We start from the raw sequence: 25781 nt of genomic DNA, 5'->3' as shown, positions 1-25781 counted from the left end.
AGAGACACAGCGGAGGAGACAGAGAGCAGAGGAGAGCGGAGGAGACAGAGAGCAGAGGAGACAGAGAGCAGAGGAGAGAGCGGAAGAGACACAGCGGAGGAGACAGAGAGCAGAGGAGAGAGCGGAAGAGACACAGCGGAGGAGACAGAGCAGAGGAGAGAGCGGAAGAGACACAGCGGAGGAGACAGAGAGCAGAGGAGAGAGCGGAAGAGACACAGCGGAGGAGACAGAGAGCAGAGGAGAGAGCGGAAGAGACACAGCGGAGGAGACAGAGAGCAGAGGAGAGAGCGGAAGAGACACAGCGGAGGAGACAGAGAGCAGAGGAGAGAGCGGAAGAGACACAGCGGAGGAGACAGAGAGCAGAGGAGAGAGCGGAAGAGACACAGCAGAGGAGACAGAGAGCAGAGGAGACACAGCGGAGGAGACAGAGAGAGTAGAGGAGAGAGCGGAGGAGACAGAGAGCAGAGGAGACAGAGAGCAGAGGAGAGAGCGGAAGAGACACAGCGGAGGAGACAGAGAGCGGAAGAGACACAGCGGAGGAGACAGAGTAGAGGAGAGAGCGGAAGAGACACAGCGGAGGAGACAGAGAGCAGAGGAGAGAGCGGAGGAGACACAGCGGAGGAGACAGAGAGCAGAGGAGAGAGCGGAAGAGACACAGCGGAGGAGACAGAGCAGAGGAGACAGAGAGAGCGGAGGAGACGGAGAGAGACACAGCGGAGGAGACAGAGAGCAGAGGAGACACAGCGGAGGAGACAGAGAGCAGAGGAGAGAGCGGAAGAGACACAGCAGAGGAGACAGAGAGAGCGGAGGAGACGGAGAGAGACACAGCGGAGGAGACACAGCGGAGGAGAGCGGAGGAGACACAGCAGAGGAGACAGAGAGAGCGGAGGAGACGGAGAGAGACACAGCGGAGGAGACAGAGAGAGCGGAGGAGACGGAGAGAGACAGAGAGAGTAGAGGAGAGAGCGGAAGAGACACAGCGGAGGAGACAGAGAGCAGAGGAGACACAGCGGAGTAGACAGAGAGCGGCACAGAGAGGAGACAGAGCAGAGGAGAGAGCGGAAGAGACACAGCGGAGGAGACAGAGAGCAGAGGAGAGAGCGGAAGAGACACAGCGGAGGAGACAGAGCAGAGGAGAGAGCGGAAGAGACACAGCGGAGGAGACAGAGAGCAGAGGAGAGAGCGGAAGAGACACAGCGGAGGAGACAGAGAGCAGAGGAGAGAGCGGAAGAGACACAGCGGAGGAGACAGAGAGCAGAGGAGAGAGCGGAAGAGACACAGCGGAGGAGACAGAGAGCAGAGGAGAGAGCGGAAGAGACACAGCGGAGGAGACAGAGAGCAGAGGAGAGAGCGGAAGAGACACAGCGGAGGAGACAGAGAGCAGAGGAGAGAGCGGAAGAGACACAGCGGAGGAGACAGAGAGCAGAGGAGAGAGCGGAAGAGACACAGCGGAGGAGACAGAGAGCAGAGGAGAGAGCGGAAGAGACACAGCGGAAGAGACACAGCGGAGGAGACAGAGCAGAGGAGAGAGCGGAAGAGACACAGCGGAAGAGACACAGCGGAGGAGACAGAGAGCAGAGGAGAGAGCGGAAGAGACACAGCGGAGGAGACAGAGAGCAGAGGAGAGAGCGGAAGAGACACAGCGGAGGAGACAGAGAGCAGAGGAGAGCGGAGGAGACACAGCGGAGGAGACAGAGAGCAGAGGAGACACAGCGGAGGAGACAGAGAGCGGCACAGAGAGGAGACAGAGCAGAGGAGAGAGCGGAAGAGACACAGCGGAGGAGACAGAGCAGAGGAGAGAGCGGAAGAGACACAGCGGAGGAGACAGAGAGCAGAGGAGAGAGCGGAAGAGACACAGCGGAGGAGACAGAGCAGAGGAGAGAGCGGAGGAGACACAGCGGAGGAGACAGAGCAGAGGAGAGAGCGGAGGAGACACAGCGGAGGAGACAGAGAGCAGAGGAGAGAGCAGAGGAGACACAGCGGAGGAGACAGAGAGCAGAGGAGAGAGCGGAAGAGACACAGCGGAGGAGACAGAGAGCAGAGGAGAGAGCGGAAGAGACACAGCGGAGGAGACAGAGAGCAGAGGAGAGAGCGGAGGAGACACAGCGGAGGAGACAGAGAGCAGAGGAGAGAGCGGAAGAGACACAGCGGAGGAGACAGAGAGCAGAGGAGAGAGCGGAAGAGACACAGCGGAGGAGACAAAGACAGAGAGTGAAACACAGAGAGGAGATGGAGAGAGACAGAGAGCAGAGGAGAGAGAGCAGAGGAGAGAGCGGAGGAGACGGAGAGAGTAGAGGAGACAGAGAGCAGAGGAGAGAGACAGAGTGAAACACAGAGAGGAGACGGAGAGAGACAGAGCAGAGGAGAGAGCGGAAGAGACACAGCGGAGAAGACAGAGAGCAGAGGAGAGAGAGCGGAGGAGACGGAGAGAGACAGAGAGAGCAGAGGAGACAGAGAGCAGAGAAGACAGAGGAGAGGGCGGAGGAGACAGAGAGCAGAGGAGAGAGCGGAGGAGACAGAGAGCGCGGAGGAGACAGAGAGCGCGGAGGAGACAGAGAGCGCGGAGGAGACAGAGAGCGCGGAGGAGACAGAGAGCGCGGAGGAGACAGAGAGCGGAGGAGACGGAGAGCAGAGGAGACAGCGGAGGAGACAGCAGAGGAGAGCAGAAGAGACAAAGAGCGACACAGAGCGGAGGAGACAGAGAGCGACACAGAGCGGAGGAGACAGAGAATAGAGGAGACAGAGAGCAGAGGAGAGGGCGGAGGAGACAGAGAGTGAAACACAGAGGAGACGGAGAGAGACAGAGAGCAGAGGAGAGAGCGGAAGAGACAGAGAGCAGAGGAGAGAGCGGAGGAGACAGCAGAGGAGAGAGCGGAAGAGACAAAGAGCGACACAGAGCGGAGGAGACAGAGAGCAGAGGAGAGAGCGGAGGAGACAAAGAGCGACACAGAGCGGAGGAGACAGAGAATAGAGGAGACAGAGCAGAGGAGAGGGCGGAGGAGACAGAGAGTGAAACACAGAGGAGACGGAGAGAGACAGAGAGGAGAGGAGAGAGCGGAAGAGACAAAGAGCGACACAGAGCGGAGGAGACAGAGAGCGGAGAGAGCGGAAGAGAAAAAGAGTGACACAGAGCGGAGGAGACAGTGCAGAGGAGAGAGCGGAGGAGACAGAGAGCAGAGGAGAGAGCGGAAGAGACAAAGAGTGACACAGAGCGGAGGAGACAGAGAGCGACACAGAGCGGAGGAGACAGTGCAGAGGAGAGAGCGGAGGAGACAGAGAGCAGAGGAGAGAGCGGAAGAGACAAAGAGCGACACAGAGCGGAGGAGACAGAGAGCAGAGGAGAGAGCGGAAGAGACAAAGAGCGACACAGAGCGGAGGAGACAGAGAGCGGAGAGAGCGGAAGAGACAAAGAGTGACACAGAGCGGAGGAGACAGTGCAGAGGAGAGAGCGGAGGAGACAGAGAGCAGAGGAGAGAGCGGAAGAGACAAAGAGTGACACAGAGCGGAGGAGACAGAGAGCGACACAGAGCGGAGGAGACAGTGCAGAGGAGAGAGCGGAGGAGACAGAGAGCAGAGGAGAGAGCGGAAGAGACAAAGAGTGACACAGAGCGGAGGAGACAGAGAGCGACACAGAGCGGAGGAGACAGTGCAGAGGAGAGAGCGGAGGAGACAGAGAGCAGAGGAGAGAGCGGAAGAGACAAAGAGCGACACAGAGCGGAGGAGACAGAGAGCAGAGGAGAGAGCGGAAGAGACAAAGAGCGACACAGAGCGGAGGAGACAGAGAGTGAAACACAGGAGACGGAGAGAGACAGAGAGCAGAGGAGAGAGCGGAGGAGACAGGGAGCGGAGGAGACAGAGAGCAGAGGACACAGAGCAGAGGAGAGAGCGGAGGAGACAGAGAGCAGAGGAGACAGAGCAGAGGAGAGAGCAGAGGAGACAGAGAGCAGAGGAGACAGAGCAGAGGAGAGGGCGGAGGAGAGAGAGAGCGGGAGGAGACAGAGAGCAGAGAAGAAAGCGACACAGAGTGGAGGAGACAGAGCAGAGGAGAGAGTGAAGGAGACGGAGACAGAGAGCGACACAGAGAGAGCAGAGGAGACGGAGAGCGTTTTAGACAGCGACACAGAGCGGGAGGAGACGGAGAGAGCGGAGGAGACGGAGAGAGCGGAGGAGACGGAGAGAGCGGAGGAGACGGAGAGAGCGGAGGAGACGGAGAGAGCGGAGGAGACGGAGAGAGCGGAGGAGACGGAGAGAGCGGAGGAGACGGAGAGAGCGGAGGAGACGGAGAGAGCGGAGGAGACAGAGAGCGACACAGAGCGGAGGAGACAGAGCAACACACAGCGGGAGGAGACAGACAGAGCGGAGGAGACAGAGAGAGCGGAGGAGACAGAGAGCAGAGGAGACAGAGAGCGGAGGAGACAGAGAGCGGAGGAGACAGAGAGAGCGGAGGAGACAGAGAGAGCGGAGGAGACAGAGAGCGGAGGAGACAGAGAGCGGAGGAGACAGAGAGAGCGGAGGAGACAGAGAGAGCGGAGGAGACAGAGAGAGCGGAGGAGACAGAGAGCGGAGGAGACAGAGAGCGGAGGAGACAGAGAGCGGAGGAGACACAGAGCGGAGGAGACAGAGAGAGCGGAGGAGACAGAGAGAGCGGAGGAGACAGAGAGAGCGGAGGAGACAGAGAGAGCGGAGGAGACAGAGAGAGCGGAGGAGACAGAGAGCGGAGGAGACAGAGAGAGCGGAGGAGACAGAGAGAGCGGAGGAGACAGAGAGAGCGGAGGAGACAGAGAGAGCGGAGGAGACAGAGAGAGCGGAGGAGACAGAGAGAGCGGAGGAGACAGAGAGAGCGGAGGAGACAGAGAGCGGAGGAGACAGAGAGCGGAGGAGACAGAGAGCGGAGGAGACAGAGAGCAGAGGAGACACAGAGCGGAGGAGACACAGAGCGGAGGAGACAGAGAGCGGAGGAGACAGAGAGCGGAGGAGACAGAGAGCGGAGGAGACAGAGAGCGGAGGAGAGAGAGCGGAGGAGAGAGAGCGGAGGAGAGAGAGCGGAGGAGACAGAGCGGAGGAGACAGAGAGAGCGGAGGAGACAGAGAGAGCAGAAGAGACAGAGAGCAGAGGAGACAGAGAGCAGAGGAGACAGAGAGCAGAGGAGACAGAGAGCGGAGGAGACAGAGAGCGGAGGAGACAGAGAGAGCAGAGGAGACAGAGAGAGCAGAGGAGACAGAGAGAGCAGAGGAGACAGAGAGCAGAGGAGACAGAGAGCGGAGGAGACAGAGAGCGGAGGAGACAGAGAGCGGAGGAGACAGAGAGAGCGGAGGAGACAGAGAGCAGAGGAGACAGAGAGCAGAGGAGACACAGAGCGGAGGAGACACAGAGCGGAGGAGACAGAGAGCAGAGGAGACAGAGAGCAGAGGAGACAGAGAGCGGAGGAGACAGAGAGAGCAGAGGAGACAGAGAGAGCGGAGGAAACAGAGAGAGCGGAGGAGACAGAGAGAGCGGAGGAGACACAGAGCGGAGGAGACAGAGAGCAACACAGAGCGGAGGAGACAGAGAGAGCGGAGGAGACAGTGACATACAGGGTAGAGGAGATGGAGAGCAACAGAGTGGAGGAGACTGAGACAGAGAGCGACACAGAGGGTAACGGAGAGCAACAGTGACCGAGTGAGACACAGAGCAAAGGAGACTGAGTCGGAGAGAGGAGGAGACAGAGACGGGGGCATCGGAGAGAGTGAGAGGCATAAACAGCAAGAGCCAGAGAGTGGCAGAAACAGAGAGCAACAGATGGAGAACAGCAGAGATGGAGGGAGACAGAGAGCAGCAGAGTTTGAGAGCGAAGGAGACAGAGAGCGACAGAGACATTGATCGACACAGAGAGTGGAGGAGACTGAGGACGGAGAGAGAGCGGTGAAGACCGAGAGTGGTATAGACAGAATGCAACGGAGACAGAGGGTAGCACAGACAGAGCGGAGGAGACCAAGGATGGTAGAGATGGAGGGTGACAGAGAGAGCAGCAGAGATAGAGAGAGCAGAATAGACTGAGATCGATGGAGACAGAGACCAGAGGAGAATGAGGGTGGTAGAGATGGAGGGCAGAGGAGACATACAGAGGAGGAGACGGAGGGAGACAGAGAGTGACAGGCAGAGAGAGACCGAGAGAAACAGAGAGAGACTTAGGGCGACGGAGTGCAACAGAGACGGAGAACAACATAGAGAGCGGCGCAGACAGACAGCGGGCAGCCGAGACTGAGAGCGACAGACAGAGCAGCGGAGTCAGAGTGCGGCAGAGACAGAGTGAGGGTCCGGGATGGACTGCGCATGATATGACTTTCTGCTCCTCCAGGTGCTGCAGATGTCGCCCCGTCCACCTCTCTGCCGCCGCTCGTCCAGGGGCAGCTCCGCTGTTTTCTCCGGGTGACCGTCAGTAGGATCGTGTGGACGGTGCCCAGACCTCCCCGCGGTGTACTCGTCAGGCTGCGGTGGTGGGGAGAGACGAGCGGCGGGACCGTCTTCTGCCCCCGGGACACCTCCCAGGCCGAGCAGCAGGAGCTGAAGACTACGGCCCAGTACTCCGTGCACTGCGGGCCCCGGCAGCTCTCCTCCTACCTGACAGGTACTGACTGTGCTCTGGTGTTCCCTGTTATCAGCTAGATTGGTTTTATTACCTGTGAGGCTTCACTTCCACTAGTGTATAAAAAAACCCACTCCAATTCTCATCCCGAAAAGTGGGAGGAGTCTCCTGTATGTGTTATTCCCGGTGTAAGCGAACGTGCACATTCTTCGCCTAGCATCCGTATGCGTTATATGTTACGTATTATTGTATACTCTATGTAAATTAAGGCTAGTTATCATAAATATATTACGCAATTCTGATGGCATACTTGCAGTATTGGGGATCGGACGATAGTGGGCGTGACTGGTTAGTTTGTGGGTGTACCCCAGCAGTTCTATCAGCGCGCTCTAGCTGGTTAATGAGTGCCCGTCAGCCAGTCGTTTCCACTGCCTAAGCCTAGTCACCACCCCACAAAGCAACTCCATTCCCCGACATTGCGAGCATGCCCCAATAAGCGACCAGTCTGTGGGAGACGCCGGTAACGCCCACTCCGAACGCTGCGAAGAAAATACGCCTGCCGACCAAGGGGACAAGAAAGGAACGGATAAGTAAACCAATGAAAAACAGGCCGGGTCCAAAATATAGTACACGGAAGGAAACTCCAGGCTACGCCCACCATGGAGGGTGTCACACCCCCGGGGCGGTGGAGTCGGAGTCTATATAAAATGCACCGACTCCTAAAATCTAAATAATTGGGTCCGGCGTGCAATGCAGAATGTGCTGAATACGTTTTCATAGGAATTTGGGAAAGTCATGAAATGTCCTATAAATGACTGTTCTATTCCAGATCTAAGGCTACATTCACACACAGCGTTTTTGCTGCGTTTTTTGAGGATACGTTTTTCAGCTGCAAAAGCAGATCAGATTTTTAAAAACCGCATCATCTGAAAGGTTTCTGAGCTCATAGATAATGATCAATACCAAAAGCAGATTAGAAAAACGCCACAACCTGACTGCTCATTCTGTGTGAGGATCCTCACACCACGATGTGTCTGAATGTCCTATCTATCACCCATTGCCTTTGCTGGGTGTCGGAGTCACTGCATTTCACTGAATTATTTTGCCATCAATGTTCGATACATTTGTAACAAGAAAGAAATTGTTCCAAGTCACTGGCAGTAACAGATAGTAAAGCTCATCACAGCGGCCAGTTTCTCCAGGCCTTAGTGGAAAACGTTCTGTAAGATTACGAACGCAAAAAAGAACAGGTTCTTGCCATTGTAACGGACAATGCTTCACACATAAGTACAATTACATTGATGAATGAGAGAACTACAGCTAGAAGAACATTTAGGATTTAGTATGTGCGAGATGGAGCCACAGCGCTGCTCATGTAACTGAGGAACAAACAGATATTACAACAGAAGAACAGCAAAATGATACTTTAGGATTAGATGATCTTGTTGAAGCTGCTTCAAAACACTTACCTATTCATCACATGCGCTGTGTTGTGCACACGCTGCAGCTGGCAATAAGAGATAGTCTGCAAGAGGGACATGCTGGAAATCTGATTGGAAAAGTGAGGAAATTGGTTATTGCCGCCAGAGCCCCTAAAATTGATTCCATCTTGGAGACATGCTGGGAAAGGGGCAATTGTTGATCAAGCCACTCAGTGAGGCAGCACTTATTTAATGAGTGAGTGATTGTGTGAACTAAAATCGTTTCTTATAGATATGGCGAACCCTCAGGTAACCCTAAATGAAGGTGAATGGACACAGGTGGCTGAATTGAAGGAATTGGTTAATCACCCATTTACCATGACTAAAAAATTACAAACTGAGGATTTAACTCCTCGCATTTTCATAAGGGCGTGGAAGAACTTGCTATTTTGCCTGTCCCAAAGAGGAGGTTTATTCGCAGATGACATTTCTGCTTCAATGAAACGGAGAGAGACACAGCTATTGGAAAATAAACTTCTTCTGGCAGCTGTTTATGTGGATCAGAGTCATCGTATACTGCTTGATGATCAACAGCTTAGTAAAGAAAAAGAAGGTCTGACTAAGGTAGCAGTTAGGATGAGCGGCTACAGGACTGCCAGGCGCAAGAGGACTTGGGTCCTGACAGTGCTACTGCTTCCGTATCTTCATCCTCATCAGATGAGGAGTTTAACTTTGACAAGTATTTGGATGACATGGAGCAGGCAAAGTGTTGCCGCAAGGAAAAATATTTCACTCCGTCTCCTATAGCAGCAGATTGACCAGATTTCAGTAAAATTTTTCACTTGCTCTCAAAGAAATAGAAAAATTCAACCGTTCATCAAAACTGACTGTGCATGAGGCAATTCCTTTATACCCGGATATTGTTAGAGATGTTCCCATGTGGTTACGGTTTTGCCTCCAGCCCAAGTTACTGTAGAGAGGTTGTTCTCTAGCCTTAACATTATTAGGCCAGATTTGAGGTCATCTGCGAAGGAGGATCTGATGGAAGCAATTCTATTTCTTACAACAAATTCATGGACGCCACAAATGTTATTTACTATGTTTTTGTTGAAAACTGCTTTTGCCACTTACATAGTGTATTACATAGTGATTTTATATATATATATATATATAATATATATATATATATATATATATATATATATAATATATATATATATATAAAAACACTATATAGTAAACTATGTAAGTGGCAAAAACAGTTTTCAACAAAAACATACTAAATAATATTTAGTATTTTATATTTAAGTGAAAAATATATTGTAGTACAATTTGAACATCAGACATTTAATCATTTTTATGATACAATAATCAAGATATTTGGATAAAACATAAAATATAATATAATACACTATTTAATTAATTATATATACCGTATTTTTAGCTTTATAAGACGCACTTTTTTTCCCCCCAAAATTGTGGGAAAAAAAGGGGTGCGTCTTACAAAGTGAATGTAACATACCGGGCAGTAATCCGGCGGTGGAGTGAGTCACAGGAGGCTGGTGCGGCCGCCATGGTTTCCCCGGCAATCGGCTGCGGAGGCGGCCGCCATGGATCCCCCGGCAATCAGCTGCGGTGGCGGTCACCATAGCCGAAATCTTTATCTGCGCCTGCGCTGCCTCCAACGCGACTTCCGGGAAATGGCTGCGGAGGTGACGCAGGCGCAGATGGAGATCTCAGAGAAGCGAGATCTCCATCTGCGCATGCGCTGCCTTCCGTAGTCATTTTCCTGAAGTCCATCGCGTCGGAGGCTACGCAGACGCAGATAGAGATCGCGGCTCTCGAAGATCGCGATCTGCGCATGCGCGGGCTCCATTTTAGATCTCCTCAGCAGACGGAGACTATCATAAGAAAGAGGAGAGAGAGAACGATTCTCCCTCTCCTCGCTAGGGCTGGATGCTGATTGGTGGAGACAACTTCTGCAGAGCTGCCTCCACCAATCAGTGATCTGAGCCTGACAAATGTCAGGAACATGGGGAACACAACCCCCATCATCAGCCTTCAGAATATACTGTATCAATCGGTGTATTCTGAAGGATGATGGGGGCTGTAGTCCTTTAGTGTAAACACTCCAGGGAGGGACTAATGTAGTGGCCAAAGTGTAAATGTGACTACCACCCCCCTCATCTTTCAGAATACAGCCATGTATGGTATACAGTACATGGGTGTATTCCTAAGGATGAGGGGGGGTGGTAGTCCCAGATCCCCATAAAAGTGCATCATGCAGGTCCCCCATAGCCGTGTCATCCACGGATCCCACATAACAGTGCATCATCCACAGGTCCCCATAATAGTGCGTCATCCACAGGTCCCCCATAGCAATGCGTCATCCACATTTCCCCCATAATAGTGCGTCATCCACAGGTCCCCCATAGCAGTGCGTCATCCACAAGTCCCCCATAGCAGTGCGTTATCCACAGATCCCCCACAGCAGTGTCATCCACAGGTCCCCCATAATAGTGCATCGTCTTCAGGTCCCCCATAACAGTGCGCCATCCACAGGTTCCCCATAGCAGTGTCATCCACAGGTCCCCCATAGCAGTGTCATCCACAGGTCCCCCATAGCAGTGCGTCATCCACAAGTCCCCCATAGCAGTGCGTTATCCACAGATCCCCCACAGCAGTGTCATCCACAGGTCCCCCATAATAGTGCATCATCCTCAGGTCCCCCATAACAGTGCGCCATCCACAGGTCCCCCATAGCAGTGTGTCATCCACACGTCCCCCATAACAGTGCGCCATCCACAGGTCCCCCATAGCAGTGTCATCCACAGGTCCCCCATAGCAGTGTCATCCACAGGTCCCCCATAGCAGTGTCATCCACAGGTCCCCCATAGCAGTGTCATCCACAGGTCCCCCATAGCAGTGCGTTATCCACAGGTCCCCCACAACAGTGCATCATCCACAGATCCCCCCCATAACAGACCCTCCTGTTGAGTCTAAATTGTTAAAATAATGTTTTTTTTTTATTTTATTAAAATGTTTTAGCACACTATTTGGCTCAATTTTTTTTTTTTTAATTATCCTCTAAAACCTAGGTGCGTCTTATAATCAGGTGCGTCTTATAAAGCGAAAAATACGGTATATAGATAGATAGATATAATATATACACACACAAGATATACTGTATATGTAATCTATATTACATATTGTATTACATATTTACAATTTATTAGTTTTTTGTGTTCTAAAGTTGTATCAATAAATATATTTTGTTCTATCCAAATATCTTGATTATTGTATCATAAAAATGATTAAATGTCAGATGATCACATACACATGTTCATGTATTACAATAAATTTTTCACTTAACTATAAGCAATATATGTAGGAGTCGGAGTCGGTGCAAGGGAAATTGAGGAGTCAGAGTCGAAGGTTTGGCTTACCGACTCCACAGCCCTGCTCACACCCACTAACCAGTCTTCTATACTACAAGCATGCCTAGACAGATATCCTTCTTACATATAATGTCACAACCCCCTACATATTATTCACCCCCCCTCCCTTTAGTGTCTTTCATGTGCAGTTTACTCTGGTTAGGCTTGATAAATTAAATAAATGGAAAAATGAGCGCCGCCCTATTTTTGATAACCGGCGCAAGTAAAGCAGACAGCTGGGGACTGGTATTTTCAGGCTGGGAAAGTCTATGTTTTTTTGGCCCTTTCTCAGCCTAAAAATAGCAGCCCGCAGCCACCCCAAAAGTGGCACATCCATTAGATTCTCCAATTCTGGCGCTTTACCCGGCTCTTCACAATTACCCTGGCGAGGTGTCAATCGGGGTAATAGTTTTGGGGTTGATATCACCTGTGATTTGACAGCTAGCATCAAGCCCAGGTGTTAGTAATAGAGAGGCGCCTATCAGACACCCCCATTACTAACCCAGCAAATGTAAAGAGAAAAATACACACAAGAAATAAAAAAAAAAAACACTCCCCAACTCTTTCCCTGGTTCATCAATTTATTTGTTTAAAGAAATATATGCAGCAGATCAGCTGTATCCACAAATGGAAACCTGGAAAACATAAAAAGAGAGAAACAAAAACAAGAGACTGTCTCTCGCTCTCCAGTTTCTTAGAAAGCAAAGTCCCCACACCAGGTCTGACGTAATCCAGCACTTCTTCCATCGATGTCTATGGAGCCTCGCTCTGAGGCTCCATAGACTTTGAGCAGCAGCCACTTCTGGCTCACGCTGCACTCCATGTCACCTGTGTTTTTTCTTTTTACTTACTGGGTTAATAATAGGGGGGTGATAGACACCTCTCCATTACTATCTGACGGCATACAGCTGGTCCATGTGGTGACCGTTTTATTTCTCGCACCCATTGACCTGCATTGGCGGGTCTTGTCTGATATACGCGGCCATACTCCACATGCTGCCATTTTCTCCTCAGCCCGATAACAAAGCCTCGCAGATCTGCTCTGCCTCATTGAATATCAGTGGTGCGAGGGCAATGCATATTCAGTTTATAGGTGAGTGTGAGCGAGGCCTTATCCGCCAGATCACTGCTCCTCACCTCCTGCTTTGTGATTGCTGGAAGAATGGCGCACCCTCTCCCTCTGCAACTAATTTGCGTTTTTGCTTTTCCATTTTTTCCTTCCCTTCTTCCAAGAGCGAGAACTTTTTTTTTTTTTTTTCTTCATTTTTCCGTCCCCATCGCCATCTGAGACTCGATTATCGCGGGACGAGTTGTCATTTAAAATGACGCCATAAAATATACTGAAATACGGGGAAAAATCCAAATGAGATGAAACTGTGAGAAAAAGCAATTCCTCCGCTGATGTCTGGGATTCCCATTGATGTTGTTCATCGTGCAGTAAGAACAATCCTCCGGGCCGGTGCATCACCCATCACTGCCGCACTAAACGGGGGTCATTTATTTACTTTACTGATTAAAAAATGTATCGTCTCCCTCGGGCGCAGCCTGACAACTTTCTTACCTTGCCTTGTTCGGCCGCAATTATTATTATTTATCGTACGATTTTCTGATCTGTTTTTACTCCACGGGAGATGATGTGACCAAAATACAACAATTATGCCATGATTCATTTTTTGTTTGAGCGTATGGGATTAATATTTTATTTATTTATTTTTTTTACCAAAAACGTTACTTTTGTTTTTATTTTACATTTCACATTTATTGGTATTGTTTGAAAAAGGGGAATATTTAAAAAAAAAAATTGTTTTCTGGGAGAAAAGGGGTTTTATTTGTGTGTGTGTGTGTGCGTCTAATTTATATAATTACAGTACAGACCAAAAGTATGGACACACCTCATTCAAAGAGTTTCTTTGTCGCTCCATTGGGAGACCCAGACAATTGGGTGTATAGCTATGCCTCCAGAGGCCACACAAAGTATTACACTAAAAGTGTAAAGCCCCTCCCCTTCTGCCTATACACCCCCCGTGCTCACGGGCTCCTCCGTTTTTATGCTTTGTGCGAAGGAGGCAGACATCCACGCATAGCTCCACAGCTTGGTCGGCAGCAGCTGCTGACCAGGTCGGATGGAAGAAAAGAGGGCCCATAACAGGGCCCCCAGCATGCTCCCTTCTCACCCCACTTTGTCGGCGGTGTTGTTAAGGTTGAGGTACCCATTGCGGGTACACAGGCAGGAGCCACATGCTGTTTTCCTTCCCCATCCCTTAGGGCTCTGGGTGAAGTGGGATCCAGGATCGGTCTCTAGGCACCGGGACCGTGCTCCCTCCGCAGCCCCTGGGAATCTGCAGGATAGGAGCTGAGTATCGTCAGGGACAAGGCCCTGCTACTATGAGGTACTCTGTGTCCCCGTGGGGACCACGCTTGGAGCGCTGGTGCCAGACACATTACAGCACTGCTGGGTGTGTTAGTGCGCCGGACATGGAGCGCTTGTGCCAGACACTTTCCAGCACGGCTGGGTGTGTTACTGCGCCGGACATGCAGCGCCTGTGCCAGACACTTTCCAGCACTGCTGGGTGTGTTAGTGCGCCGGACATGGAGCGCTTGTGCCAGACACTTTCCAGCACGGCTGGGTGTGTTAGTGCGCCGGACATGGAGCGCTTGTGCCAGACACTTTCCAGCACTGCTGGGTGTGTTTGTGCGCCGGGGGACTACCGCGCGGCCGCGCTTATTGCCGGCCGCGCTTCTAACTTTAGTCCCCGGCTTCTGCGGCCTAGTGTCGTTTATTCCCGCCCACAAGCCTGCCAGTCAGGGAAGGGGCGGGACGCTGCACGGATCGTCAGCGGAGGGCTGGAGCATACATTAGTATCCTCCTCCCCCCTCACTCAGTACAGTGGGGCACTGGATTCCCGCACTTTTCTTTTTCGCTCCTAATTGGGAGACCCAGACAGTGGGTGTATAGCTACTGCCTCTGGAGGCCGCACAAAGAACTACACTTAAAAGTGTAAGGCCCCTCCCCTTCTGGCTATACACCCTCCCGTAGGAGTACGGATTCCTCAGTTTTAGCTTTGTGCGCAGGAGGTCAGACACGCACGCATAGCTCCATTGTTTTTAGTCAGCAGCAGCTGCTGACTATGTCGGATGGAAGAAAAGAGGGCCCATATAGGGCTCCCAGCATGCTCCCTTCTCACCCCACTGTATGTCGGAGGTGTTTGTAAGGTTGAGGTACCCATTGCGGGTACGGCGGCAGGAGCCCACATGCTGATTCCTTCCCCATCCCTTTTTACAGGGCTCTGGGTGAAGTGGGATTTACTGGTCTCCAGGCACTGAGACCGTGCTCCATCTACAGCCCCTGGAGAAGATGCTGGATGGAGCGGAGTACATCAGGGACATGGCCCTGCTTCCTCAAGGTACTCTGTGTCCCCGTGCATTTGGCGCTCACACCGCAGCATGCTGGGTGTTGTAGTGCGCCGGGGGACATCAGCGCTACGGCGCTTGTGCCATGGCCTCATTCAGCTTCGCTGAAGCAGGCACACTTATAGGAATCGGTCGCGCCGGCCGCTGGGACTGCGGCGCGGCTGGCACTTGTGGTGCGCCGGGGACTTCAGCGCGGCCCGCGCTTTTACGGCGGCCGCGCTGATAACTCGAGTCCCCGGCTTTTGCGGCCTGCTTCCGTTCGTTCCCGCCCCCAGACCTGCCAGTCAGGAGAGGGGCGGGACGCTGGCCACTTCTGGGAACGGTCACGCCGGCCGCTGGGACTGCGGCGCGGCTGGCACTTGTGGAGCGCCGGGGACTTCAGCGCGGCCCGCGCTTTTACGGCGGCCGCGCTGATAACTCGAGTCCCCGGCTTTTGCGGCCTGCTTCCGTTCGTTCCCGCCCCCAGACCTGCCAGTCAGGAGAGGGGCGGGACGCTGGCCAGTGCATCAGCGCTGAGGGCTGGAGTCGTTTTTACATACTCCAGCCCTCACAATAGGCACAGAGGGGACACTGTTTCCCGCACTTTTGTTTGGGAACTCCCACGGACCGCCCCTCTCCACAGACGCCGGCAGCCATTCCTGCTGACACGCTGAGCTGCAGAGGGGAGCCGGGGAGACCCAGACAAGGAATTCTGCGCCTCTTACCCGCTATTCAGCGGGCGGTAAGCAGCCCTCAGGGCTCACCCCCTCTTGTGCCAGTAGTATTCTTAGTATTTTGTTTCTACAAATACTTGGTATTACATAGCGCTGGTCCCCCTTTGGCTTTAGACTCTCTCACATTGCAGAGAGCCAGCAGCATGTCGTCCGTAAAACGCAAGGGTGCCAAGGCACAGACATTATATGCTTCCTGCACCGCATGTGGGACTTTTCTACCGGCAGGCTCCACGGACCCCCATTGTGTGCAGTGCTCGGCCCCTGCGGCGCTTGCACAGTCGGGACCTCTGCTGGACGTGACCCAGGGTGTACCACCTGTGAATGCTGTCCAGGTGACAGGAACTGAGTTTGCAGCTTTTGCTGACAGAATGTCTCTCACTATGTCACAAATTCTTGACACATTGCGAGCTAGGCCTGTACTTCAGGCCACGGACACTGTGCAATCATTGCCCCCTGGTCCCCCTCAGCTCCAAGCTCCGGGACGGGCATATACACCTCAGGGTGAAGACTCTGACTCGGACGATGGCCCCGGGCAGCGTAAGCGGGCTCGCTATGACGGGCCTTCACATTCATCTCAATGGTCAGGATCCCAGCGAGATGAATCTATGGGTGATGAGGCGGACGTAACTGATCAGGATTCTGATCCTGGGACCGCTCTCAATCTAGATACACCAGATGGTGACGCCATAGTTAATGATCTTATATTTAACATCAATAAGATGTTAAATATTTCCCCACCAGCTCCTCTTGTAGAGGAGTCAGCTTCGCAGCACGAGAGAATCCATTTCAGATACCCTAAGCGTACATTAAGCACTTTTCTGGACCACGCTGACTTTAGAGACGCAATCCAGAAACCCCACGCTTATCCTGAAAGGCGTTTTCCTAAACGGCTTAAAGATACACGCTACCCTTTTCCCCCTGAGGTGGTCAAGGGTTGGACCCAGTGTCCAAAAGTGGATCCTCCAATTTCCAGGCTTGCAGCTAGATCCTTGGTTGCAGTTGAAGATGGAGCGGCACTTAAAGATGCCACTGACAGGCAGATGGAGCTCTGGCTGAAATCCATCTATGAAGCGATTGGAGCGTCTTTAGCGCCTTCTTTTGCGGCCGTATGGGCACTCCAAGCTATCTCAGCCGGGCTTGCGCGAGTCGACTCAGTCACACGTGCATTTGCCCCGCAGGTAGCACCATTGACCTCGCAAATGGCGGCATTCGCGTCGTACGCGATTAATGCTGTTCTTGACGCTACAAGCCGCACGGCAGTGGCGTCAGCCAACTCCGTTGTTTTGCGTAGGGCCCTGTGGTTGAGACATTGGAAAGCAGATTCTCATTCCAAGAAGTGCTTAACCAATTTGCCTTTTTCTCGTGACCGATTGTTTGGAGAGCGTTTGGATGAAATCATCAAACACTCCAAAGGTAAGGACTCATCCTTACCGCAACACAGACAAAACAAACCCCAACAGAGGAAGGGTCAGTCTGGTTATCGGTCCTTTCGAGGACCGGGCAGGTCCCAATTCGCCTCGTCAAAAAAGACTCAAAAAGACCAGAGACGCTCAGATTCTTGGAGGTCTCAGTCACGCCCAAAAAGGACAGCCGGAGGAACCGTTGCCAAGACGGCGTCCTCCTGACTTGCGGTCTCCGATTCCCACACCCGCGGTCGGTGGGAGGCTTTCCCACTTTGGCGACATTTGGCTGTCACGTGTCAAAGACCGTTGGGTGAGGGATATTCTGTCTCACGGGTACAGGATAGAGTTCAGTTCTCGTCCGCCAACTCGTTTCTTCAGAACTTCTCCACCACCAGACCGAGCCGATGCTCTGTTGCAGGCGGTGGCCGCTCTAAAGGCGGAAGGAGTGGTGACCTCCGTCCCTCTTCAGGAACAAGGTCACGGTTTTTACTCCAATCTGTTTGTGGTCCCAAAAAAGGACGGATCGTATCGACCCGTCCTGGATCTAAAGTTGCTCAACAGACACGTAAAAGTCAGGAGGTTCCGGATGGAATCCCTACGCTCCGTCATAGCCTCAATGTCTCAAGGAGATTTTCTAGCATCAATAGATATCAAAGATGCGTATCTCCACGTGCCGATTGCACCAGAGCATCAGCGTTTCCTACGCTTCGTCATACACGACGAACACCTACAGTTCGTAGCGTTACCTTTCGGTCTGGCAACAGCCCCCCGGGTCTTCACCAAAGTCATGGCAGCAGTAGTAGCTGTTCTGCACTCGCAGGGTCACTCGGTCATCCCGTATCTAGACGACCTGCTTATAAAGGCACCCTCTCAAGAGGCATGCCAACACAGTCTGAAGGTGGCACTAGACACTCTCCAGAGTTTCGGGTGGATTATCAACTTTCCAAAGTCTCATCTAACCCCGACCCAATCTCTGACTTATCTTGGCATGGAGTTTCATACTCTCTCAGCGATAGTGAGGCTTCCACTGGACAAGCAGTGCTCGCTACGGACTGGAGTGCAATCTCTCCTTCAGAGCCAGTCGCACTCACTGAGGCGCCTCATGCATTTCCTAGGAAAGATGGTAGCAGCAATAGAGGCAGTCCCGTTCGCGCAGTTTCATCTGCGCCCTCTACAATGGGAGATTCTACGCCAATGGGATGGGAAATCGACGTCCCTCGACAGGACTGTCTCCCTCTCTCAGACTGCCAAGGACTCTCTGCGTTGGTGGCTTCTCCCCACCTCATTGTCACAGGGAAAGTCGTTCCTTCCCCCGTCCTGGGCAGTGGTCACGACGGATGCGAGCCTATCAGGGTGGGGAGCGGTGTTTCTCCACCACAGGGCTCAGGGGACGTGGACTCAGGAAGAGTCCACCCTGCAGATCAATGTTCTGGAAATCAGAGCAATCTATCTTGCCCTGCGAGCCTTCCAACAATGGCTGGAAGGCAAGCAGATTCGGATTCAGTCGGACAATTCCACGGCGGTGGCGTACATCAACCACCAAGGGGGAACACGCAGTCGCCAAGCTTTTCAAGAAGTCCAGCGGATTTTGACGTGGGTGGAAAGCAGAGCGTCCACCATATCCGCAGTTCACATCCCAGGCGTGGAAAACTGGGAAGCAGACTTTCTCAGTCGCCAGGGCATGGACGCAGGAGAATGGTCCCTTCACCCGGACGTGTTTCAGCAGATCTGTTGCCGCTGGGGGATGCCGGACGTCGATCTGATGGCGTCACGGCACAACAACAAGGTCCCAGTTTTCATGGCACGGTCTCACGATCACCGAGCGCTGGCGGCAGACGCCTTGGTTCAGGATTGGTCGCAATTCCGACTCCCCTATGTGTTCCCACCTCTAGCATTGTTACCCAGAGTTCTCCGGAAAATCAAGTCCGACTGCCATCGAGCCATACTCGTCGCTCCAGATTGGCCAAGAAGGTCGTGGTACCCGGATCTATTGCATCTCACGGTAGGCCAACCGTGGACACTACCAAACCGTCCAGATTTGCTGTCTCAAGGGCCGTTTTTCCATCTGAATTCTGCGGCCCTGAACCTGACTGTGTGGCCATTGAGTCCTGGATCCTAGCGGCCTCAGGTTTATCTCATGAAGTTGTTGCCACAATGAGACAGGCTAGAAAACCATCCTCAGCTAAGATCTATCACAGGACGTGGAAGATATTCTTAGCGTGGTGCTTGGCTCAAGGGTTTTCTCCCTGGCCATTTGCATTGCCAATTTTTCTTTCCTTCCTGCAGTCTGGGTTGGAAAAAGGTTTGTCGCTTAGCTCGCTTAAGGGTCAAGTCTCCGCGCTATCCGTATTCTTTCAGAAGCGCTTGGCACGGCTTTCTAAAGTACGCACGTTTCTCCAAGGAGTTTGTCATATCGTTCCTCCTTACAGACGGCCATTGGAACCCTGGGATCTGAACAAGGTTCTCATTGCTCTCCAGAAGCCGCCTTTCGAGCCTTTGAAAGAGGTTCCCCTTTCTCGGCTTTCACAAAAGGTAGTTTTTCTTGTGGCGGTCACGTCTCTTCGAAGAGTGTCCGAGCTAGCGGCGTTATCTTGCAAATCTCCCTTCCTGGTGTTTCACCAAGACAAGGTAGTACTGCGTCCAATTCCAGAGTTTTCTCCCAAGGTGGTTTCTTCCTTTCATCTCAATCAGGATATCACTTTGCCATCTTTGTGTCCGCATCCAGTTCACCAATTTGAAAAGGGTTTACATCTGTTGGACCTGGTGAGAGCACTCAGGATTTACATTTCTCGCACGGCGTCTCTACGCCGTTCTGATGCGCTCTTTGTCCTAGTCGCTGGTCAGCATAAGGGATCGCAAGCTTCCAAATCCACCCTGGCGCGGTGGATCAAGGAACCAATTCTTCACACATACCGTTCTGCTGGGCTTCCGATTCCATCTGGACTGAAGGCCCATTCTACCAGAGCCGTGGGTGCGTCCTGGGCATTGCGGCATCAGGCTACGGCTCAGCAAGTGTGCCAGGCGGCTACCTGGTCGAGTCTGCACACGTTTACCAAACACTATCAAGTGCATACCTACGCTTCGGCAGATGCCAGCCTAGGTAGACAGGTCCTTCAGGCGGCGGTGGCCCACCTGTAGGAAGAGGCTGTCTGACAGCCCGTTCATGTGGTATCTTTTTACCCACCCAGGGACTGCTTTTGGACGTCCCACTGTCTGGGTCTCCCAATTAGGAGCGAAAAAGAAGAAGGGAATTTTGTTTACTTACCGTAAATTCCTTTTCTTCTAGCTCCAATTGGGAGACCCAGCACCCGCCCTATTTGTTCTTAGGGTTTCGTTTTTCGGGTGCACATGTTGTTCATGTTGTTTCTTAAGTTCTCCGATCTTGTTATCGGATTGAATTTGTTTTTGAAACTGTTATTGGCTTTCCTCCTTCTTGCTTTGGTACTAAAACTGAGGAATCCGTACTCCTACGGGAGGGTGTATAGCCAGAAGGGGAGGGGCCTTACACTTTTAAGTGTAGTTCTTTGTGCGGCCTCCAGAGGCAGTAGCTATACACCCACTGTCTGGGTCTCCCAATTGGAGCTAGAAGAAAAGGAATTTACGGTAAGTAAACAAAATTCCCTTCTTCTTGGGCACGCCCACGATCTCCTCCTCCCCACAGAACGCCGGCAGCCATTCCTGTCAGCGATTCAGACGCTGGAGAGGAGAGACAACACGGGGAGACCCAGGCAGGGAATCCGGTGACCACACAACTGCTTTGAGCGGTCGGTAAGCAGCACCTATGGTGCTGGCCCCACTGAGTACCGAAGTGTATATATATATATATATATAGGCTTATAGGCTATACATTGCACTGTACGGTCGCTCTGTTGATTTTTGGCTATATACCCTCCTGGTTGTTTCAGAGGAGACAACATGTCATCTGCAAAAAGCAAGGGTGCCAAAGCACAGGCTTACTTTGCAACTTGTACCTCATGTACAGCTGTACTACCGGCAGGTTCCACTGACCCTCGTTGTGTGCAATGCTCGGCCCCTGTGGCACTTACTCAGCCGGAGCCTCTGCCACTGGTGGCCCAGGTGGAACCACCTGCTACCACTGTCCAGGTGACAGGGACGGAGTTTGCAGCCTTTGCTGACAAACTGTCTGAGACTATGGCTAAATGGTCTGCTAAAATACTGGAAGCCTTGCAGTCCAGACCGGTGATTCAGGCCCCAGGCTCTATCCAATCCTTGACCCCTGGTCCCCCTCAATTGGAACAGCAAAGTGCCCCTGGGGTATCCCATAGGTCCCAGGGTGAGGTCTCTGACACGGACCGCAGTCCCAGGCCGGCCAAGCGGGGTCGCTGGGAAATTCCCTCCACCTCATCACACTGTTCAGGGTCCCAACAAGGGGACTCTATGGAGGATGAAGCGGAGGTATCAGATCAGGATTCTGATCCTGAAGCCGCTCTCAACCTAGATACGCCTGAAGGTGACGCAGTAGTGAATGACCTTATAGCGACCATCAATCAGGTGTTGGATATTTCTCCCCCAGCTCCTACAATTGAGGAGTCAGCTTCTCAGGAGAAATTCCGTTTCAGGTTTCTAAAGCGTACATTAAATATGTTTCTGGATCACTCTGACTTCAGAGAGGCAATCCAGAAAAACCGAGACTGTCCAGACAAGCGTTTTTCCAAGCGCCTTAAGGATACACGTTATCCCTTCCCCCCCGAGGTTGTCAAGGGCTGGACTCAGTGTCCCAAGGTGGATCCTCCAATCTCCAGACTGGCGGCTAGATCCATAGTTGCAGTGGAAGATGGGGCTTCACTCAAAGATGCCACTGACTGACAGATGGAACTATGGTTGAAATCCATCTATGAAGCTATAGGCGCGTCGTTTGCTCCAGCATTCGCTGCCGTATGGGCACTCCAAGCTATCTCAGCTTGTCAGGCGCAGATTAATGCAGTAACACGTACATCTGCCCCGCAAGTGGTGTCCTTAACCAATCAGGCGTCGGCGTTTGCGTCCTACGCCATTAATGCTATCCTGGACTCTGCGAGCCGTACGGCGGTGGCATCCGCCAACTCGGTGGTACTCCGCAGGGCCATGTGGCTACGTGAATGGAAGGCAGACTCTGCTTCCAAAAAGTTCTTAACCGGTTTGCCATTGGCTGGCGACCGCTTGTTTGGTGAGCGATTGGATGAAATCATTAAACAATCCAAGGGAAAGGATTCATCCTTACCCCAGTCCAAACCAAACAGACCTCAACCACGGAAGGTACAATCGAGGTTTCGGTCCTTTCGGACCGCGGGCAGATCTCAATTTTCCTCGTCCAAAAGGCCTCAGAAAGATCAGAGGAACTCCGATGCATGGCGGTCTAAGTCACGTCCTAAGAAGACCGCCGGAGGAACCGCTCCCAAAGCGGCCTCCGCATGACTTTCGGCCTCCTCAAACCGCATCCTCGGTCGGTGGCAGGCTCTCCCGCTTTTGCGACGCCTGGCTGCCACAAGTAAAAGACCGATGGGTGAGAGACATTCTATCTCACAGTTACAGGATAGAGTTCAACTCTCGTCCTCCGACTCGTTTCTTCAGAACATCTCCACCCCCCGACAGAGCCGAGGCTCTTATGCAGGCGGTGGGCACCCTGAAGGAGGAAGGAGTGGTGATCCCGGTTCCTCTTCAGCAACGGGGTCACGGTTTTTACTCCAACTTGTTCGTGGTGCCAAAAAAGGACGGATCCTTCCGTCCCGTTCTGGACCTAAAGCTGCTCAACAAGCACGTGAAAACCAGGCGGTTCCGGATGGAATCGCTCCGCTCCGTCATCGCCTCATTGTCCCAAGGAGATTTCCTGGCATCAATAGACATCAAAGATGCTTATCTCCACGTTCCGATTGCACCAGAGCATCAGCGCTTCCTGCGCTTCGCCATAGGGGACGAATACCTTCAGTTCGTGGCACTACCTTTTGGCCTGGCAACAGCCCCACGGGTCTTCACCAAGGTCATGGCAACAGTGGTGGCAATCCTACACTCTCAGGGACACTCGGTGATCCCTTACTTAGACGATCTACTTGTCAAGGCACCCTCTCAAGGGGCATGCCAACACAGCCTGAACATTGCTCTGGAAACTCTCCAGAGTTTCGGGTGGATCATCAATTTTCCAAAGTCAAATCTGACACCGGCCCAATCACTGACATATCTTGGCATGGAGTTTCATACTCTCTCAGCGATAGTGAAGCTTCCGCTGAACAAACAGCGTTCACTACAGACAGGGGTGCAATCTCTCCTTCATGGTCAGTCACACCCCCTGAGGCGCCTCATGCACTTCCTAGGGAAGATGGTGGCAGCAATGGAGGCAGTTCCTTTTGCGCAGTTTCATCTGCGCCCACTTCAATGGGACATTCTCCGCAAATGGGACAGGAAGTCGACGTCCCTCGACAGGAACGTCTCCCTTTCTCGGGCAGCCAAAGCTTCCCTTCAGTGGTGGCTTCTTCCCACTTCTCTGTCGGAGGGGAAATCCTTCCTGCCCCCATCCTGGGCTGTGGTCACGACGGACGCGAGCCTGTCAGGGTGGGGAGCGGTCTTTCTCCACCACAGGGCTCAGGGGACTTGGACTCAGCCAGAGTCCTCCCTTCAGATCAATGTTCTGGAGATAAGGGCAGTGTATCTTGCCCTAAAAGCGTTCCAGCCGTGGCTGGAAGGCAAACAGATCCGAATTCAGTCGGACAACTCCACAGCGGTGGCATACATCAACCACCAAGGCGGGACACGCAGTCGGCAAGCCTTCCAGGAAGTTCGTCGGATTCTGCTGTGGGTGGAAGCCACAGCCTCGACCATATCCGCAGTTCACATCCCGGGCGTAGAAAACTGGGAAGCAGACTTTCTCAGTCGCCAGGGCATGGATGCAGGGGAATGGTCCCTTCACCCGGACGTGTTTCAGGAGATCTGTTGCCGCTGGGGCATGCCAGATGTCGACCTAATGGCGTCCCGGCACAACAACAAGGTCCCGACGTTCATGGCACGGTCTCAAGATCACAGAGCTCTGGCGGCAGACGCCTTAGTTCAGGATTGGTCGCAGTTTCAACTCCCTTATGTGTTTCCTCCTCTGGCACTGTTGCCCAGAGTGTTACGCAAGATCAGGGCCGACTGCCGCTGCGCCATCCTCGTCGCTCCAGACTGGCCGAGGAGGTCGTGGTACCCGGATCTGTGGCATCTCACGGTCGGCCAACCGTGGGTACTACCAGACCGACCAGACTTGCTGTCACAAGGGCCGTTTTTCCATCTGAATTCTGTGGCCCTCAACCTGACTGTGTGGCCATTGAGTCCTGGATCCTAGCGTCTTCAGGATTATCTCAAGAGGTCATTGCCACCATGAGACAGGCTAGGAAACCAACGTCCGCCAAGATCTACCACAGGACGTGGAAAATATTCCTGTCGTGGTGCTCTGCTCAGGGTGTTTCTCCCTGGCCGTTTACCTTGCCCACTTTTCTGTCCTTCCTTCAATCCGGATTAGAAAAGGGTTTGTCGCTCGGCTCCCTTAAGGGACAAGTCTCTGCGCTCTCTGTCTTTTTTCAGAAGCGCCTAGCCAGACTTCCACAGGTTCGCACGTTCCTGCAGGGGGTTTGTCACATCGTACCTCCTTACAAGCGTCCGTTAGAACCCTGGGATCTGAACAGGGTGCTGATGGTTCTTCAGAAACCACCGTTCGAGCCAATGATGGATATCTCTCTCTCACACCTTTCGCAGAAAGTGGTTTTCCTAGTAGCAGTCACTTCGCTTCGGAGAGTGTCTGGGCTAGCAGCACTGTCATGCAAAGCTCCCTTCCTGGTGTTTCACCAGGACAAGGTGGTGCTGCGTCCCGTTCCGGAGTTTCTCCCTAAGGTGGTATCCCCTTTTCATCTCAATCAGGATATCTCCTTACCCTCTTTTTGTCCTCATCCAGTTCACCAATGTGAAAAGGATTTGCACTTGTTAGATCTGGTGAGAGCACTCAGATTCTACATTTCTCGTACGGCGCCCCTGCGCCGCTCGGATGCACTCTTTGTCCTTGTCGCTGGCCAGCGTAAAGGGTCACAGGCTTCCAGATCAACCCTGGCTCGGTGGATCAAGGAACCAATTCTCGAGGCTTATCGTTCCTCCGGGCTTCCGGTTCCCTCAGGGCTGAAGGCCCATTCTACCAGGGCCGTGGGAGCGTCCTGGGCTTTGCGGCACCAGGCTACGGCTCAGCAGGTGTCAGGCGGCTACCTAGTCGAGCCTGCACACTTTCACGAAACACTATCAGGTGCATACCTATGCTTCGGCAGATGCCAGCCTAGGTAGGCGAGTCCTTCAGGCGGCGGTTGCCCACCTGTAGGACGGAGCCGGTTACGGCTCTATTATGAGGTATTATTTACCCACCCAGGGACTGCTTTTGGACGTCCCAATTGTCTGGGTCTCCCAATGGAGCGACAAAGAAGAAGGGAATTTTGTTTACTTACCGTAAATTCCTTTTCTTCTAGCTCCAATTGGGAGACCCAGCACCCGCCCCTGTTTTTTGTGTACACATGTTGTTCATGTTGAATGGTTTCAGTTCTCCGATATTCCTTCGGATTGAAGTTACTTTAAACCAATTATAATTTTTTCCTCCTTCTTGCTTTTGCACCAAAACTGAGGAGCCCGTGAGCACGGGGGGTGTATAGGCAGAAGGGGAGGGGCGTTACACTTTTAGTGTAATACTTTGTGTGGCCTCCGGAGGCATAGCTATACACCCAATTGTCTGGGTCTCCCAATTGGAGCTAGAAGAAAAGGAATTTACGGTAAGTAAACAAAATTCCCTTCTTTCTTTATTTTCATGACTCTGAAAATTGTAGATTCAC

The 25781-nt window shown here is 52.6% G+C and overlaps 1 protein-coding gene across 1 annotated transcript in view; it reads left to right on the top strand.

Moving 5' to 3' along the window:
- C2CD3 (C2 domain containing 3 centriole elongation regulator) overlaps window positions 1–25781 on the top strand; it is a 155134-nt gene that overhangs the window by 2244 nt on the left and 127109 nt on the right. The window contains exon 2 of the mRNA XM_075333991.1: window positions 6338–6607. Within this exon, the coding sequence (XP_075190106.1) occupies window positions 6338–6607 (270 nt within the window). The remainder of the gene's footprint in view (window positions 1–6337; window positions 6608–25781) is intronic.

Source organism: Anomaloglossus baeobatrachus, chromosome 2, assembly GCF_048569485.1.
Source record: "Anomaloglossus baeobatrachus isolate aAnoBae1 chromosome 2, aAnoBae1.hap1, whole genome shotgun sequence".
Lineage (NCBI taxonomy): Eukaryota > Metazoa > Chordata > Amphibia > Anura > Aromobatidae > Anomaloglossus > Anomaloglossus baeobatrachus.
This window is presented reverse-complemented; position numbering and strand designations above follow the sequence as displayed.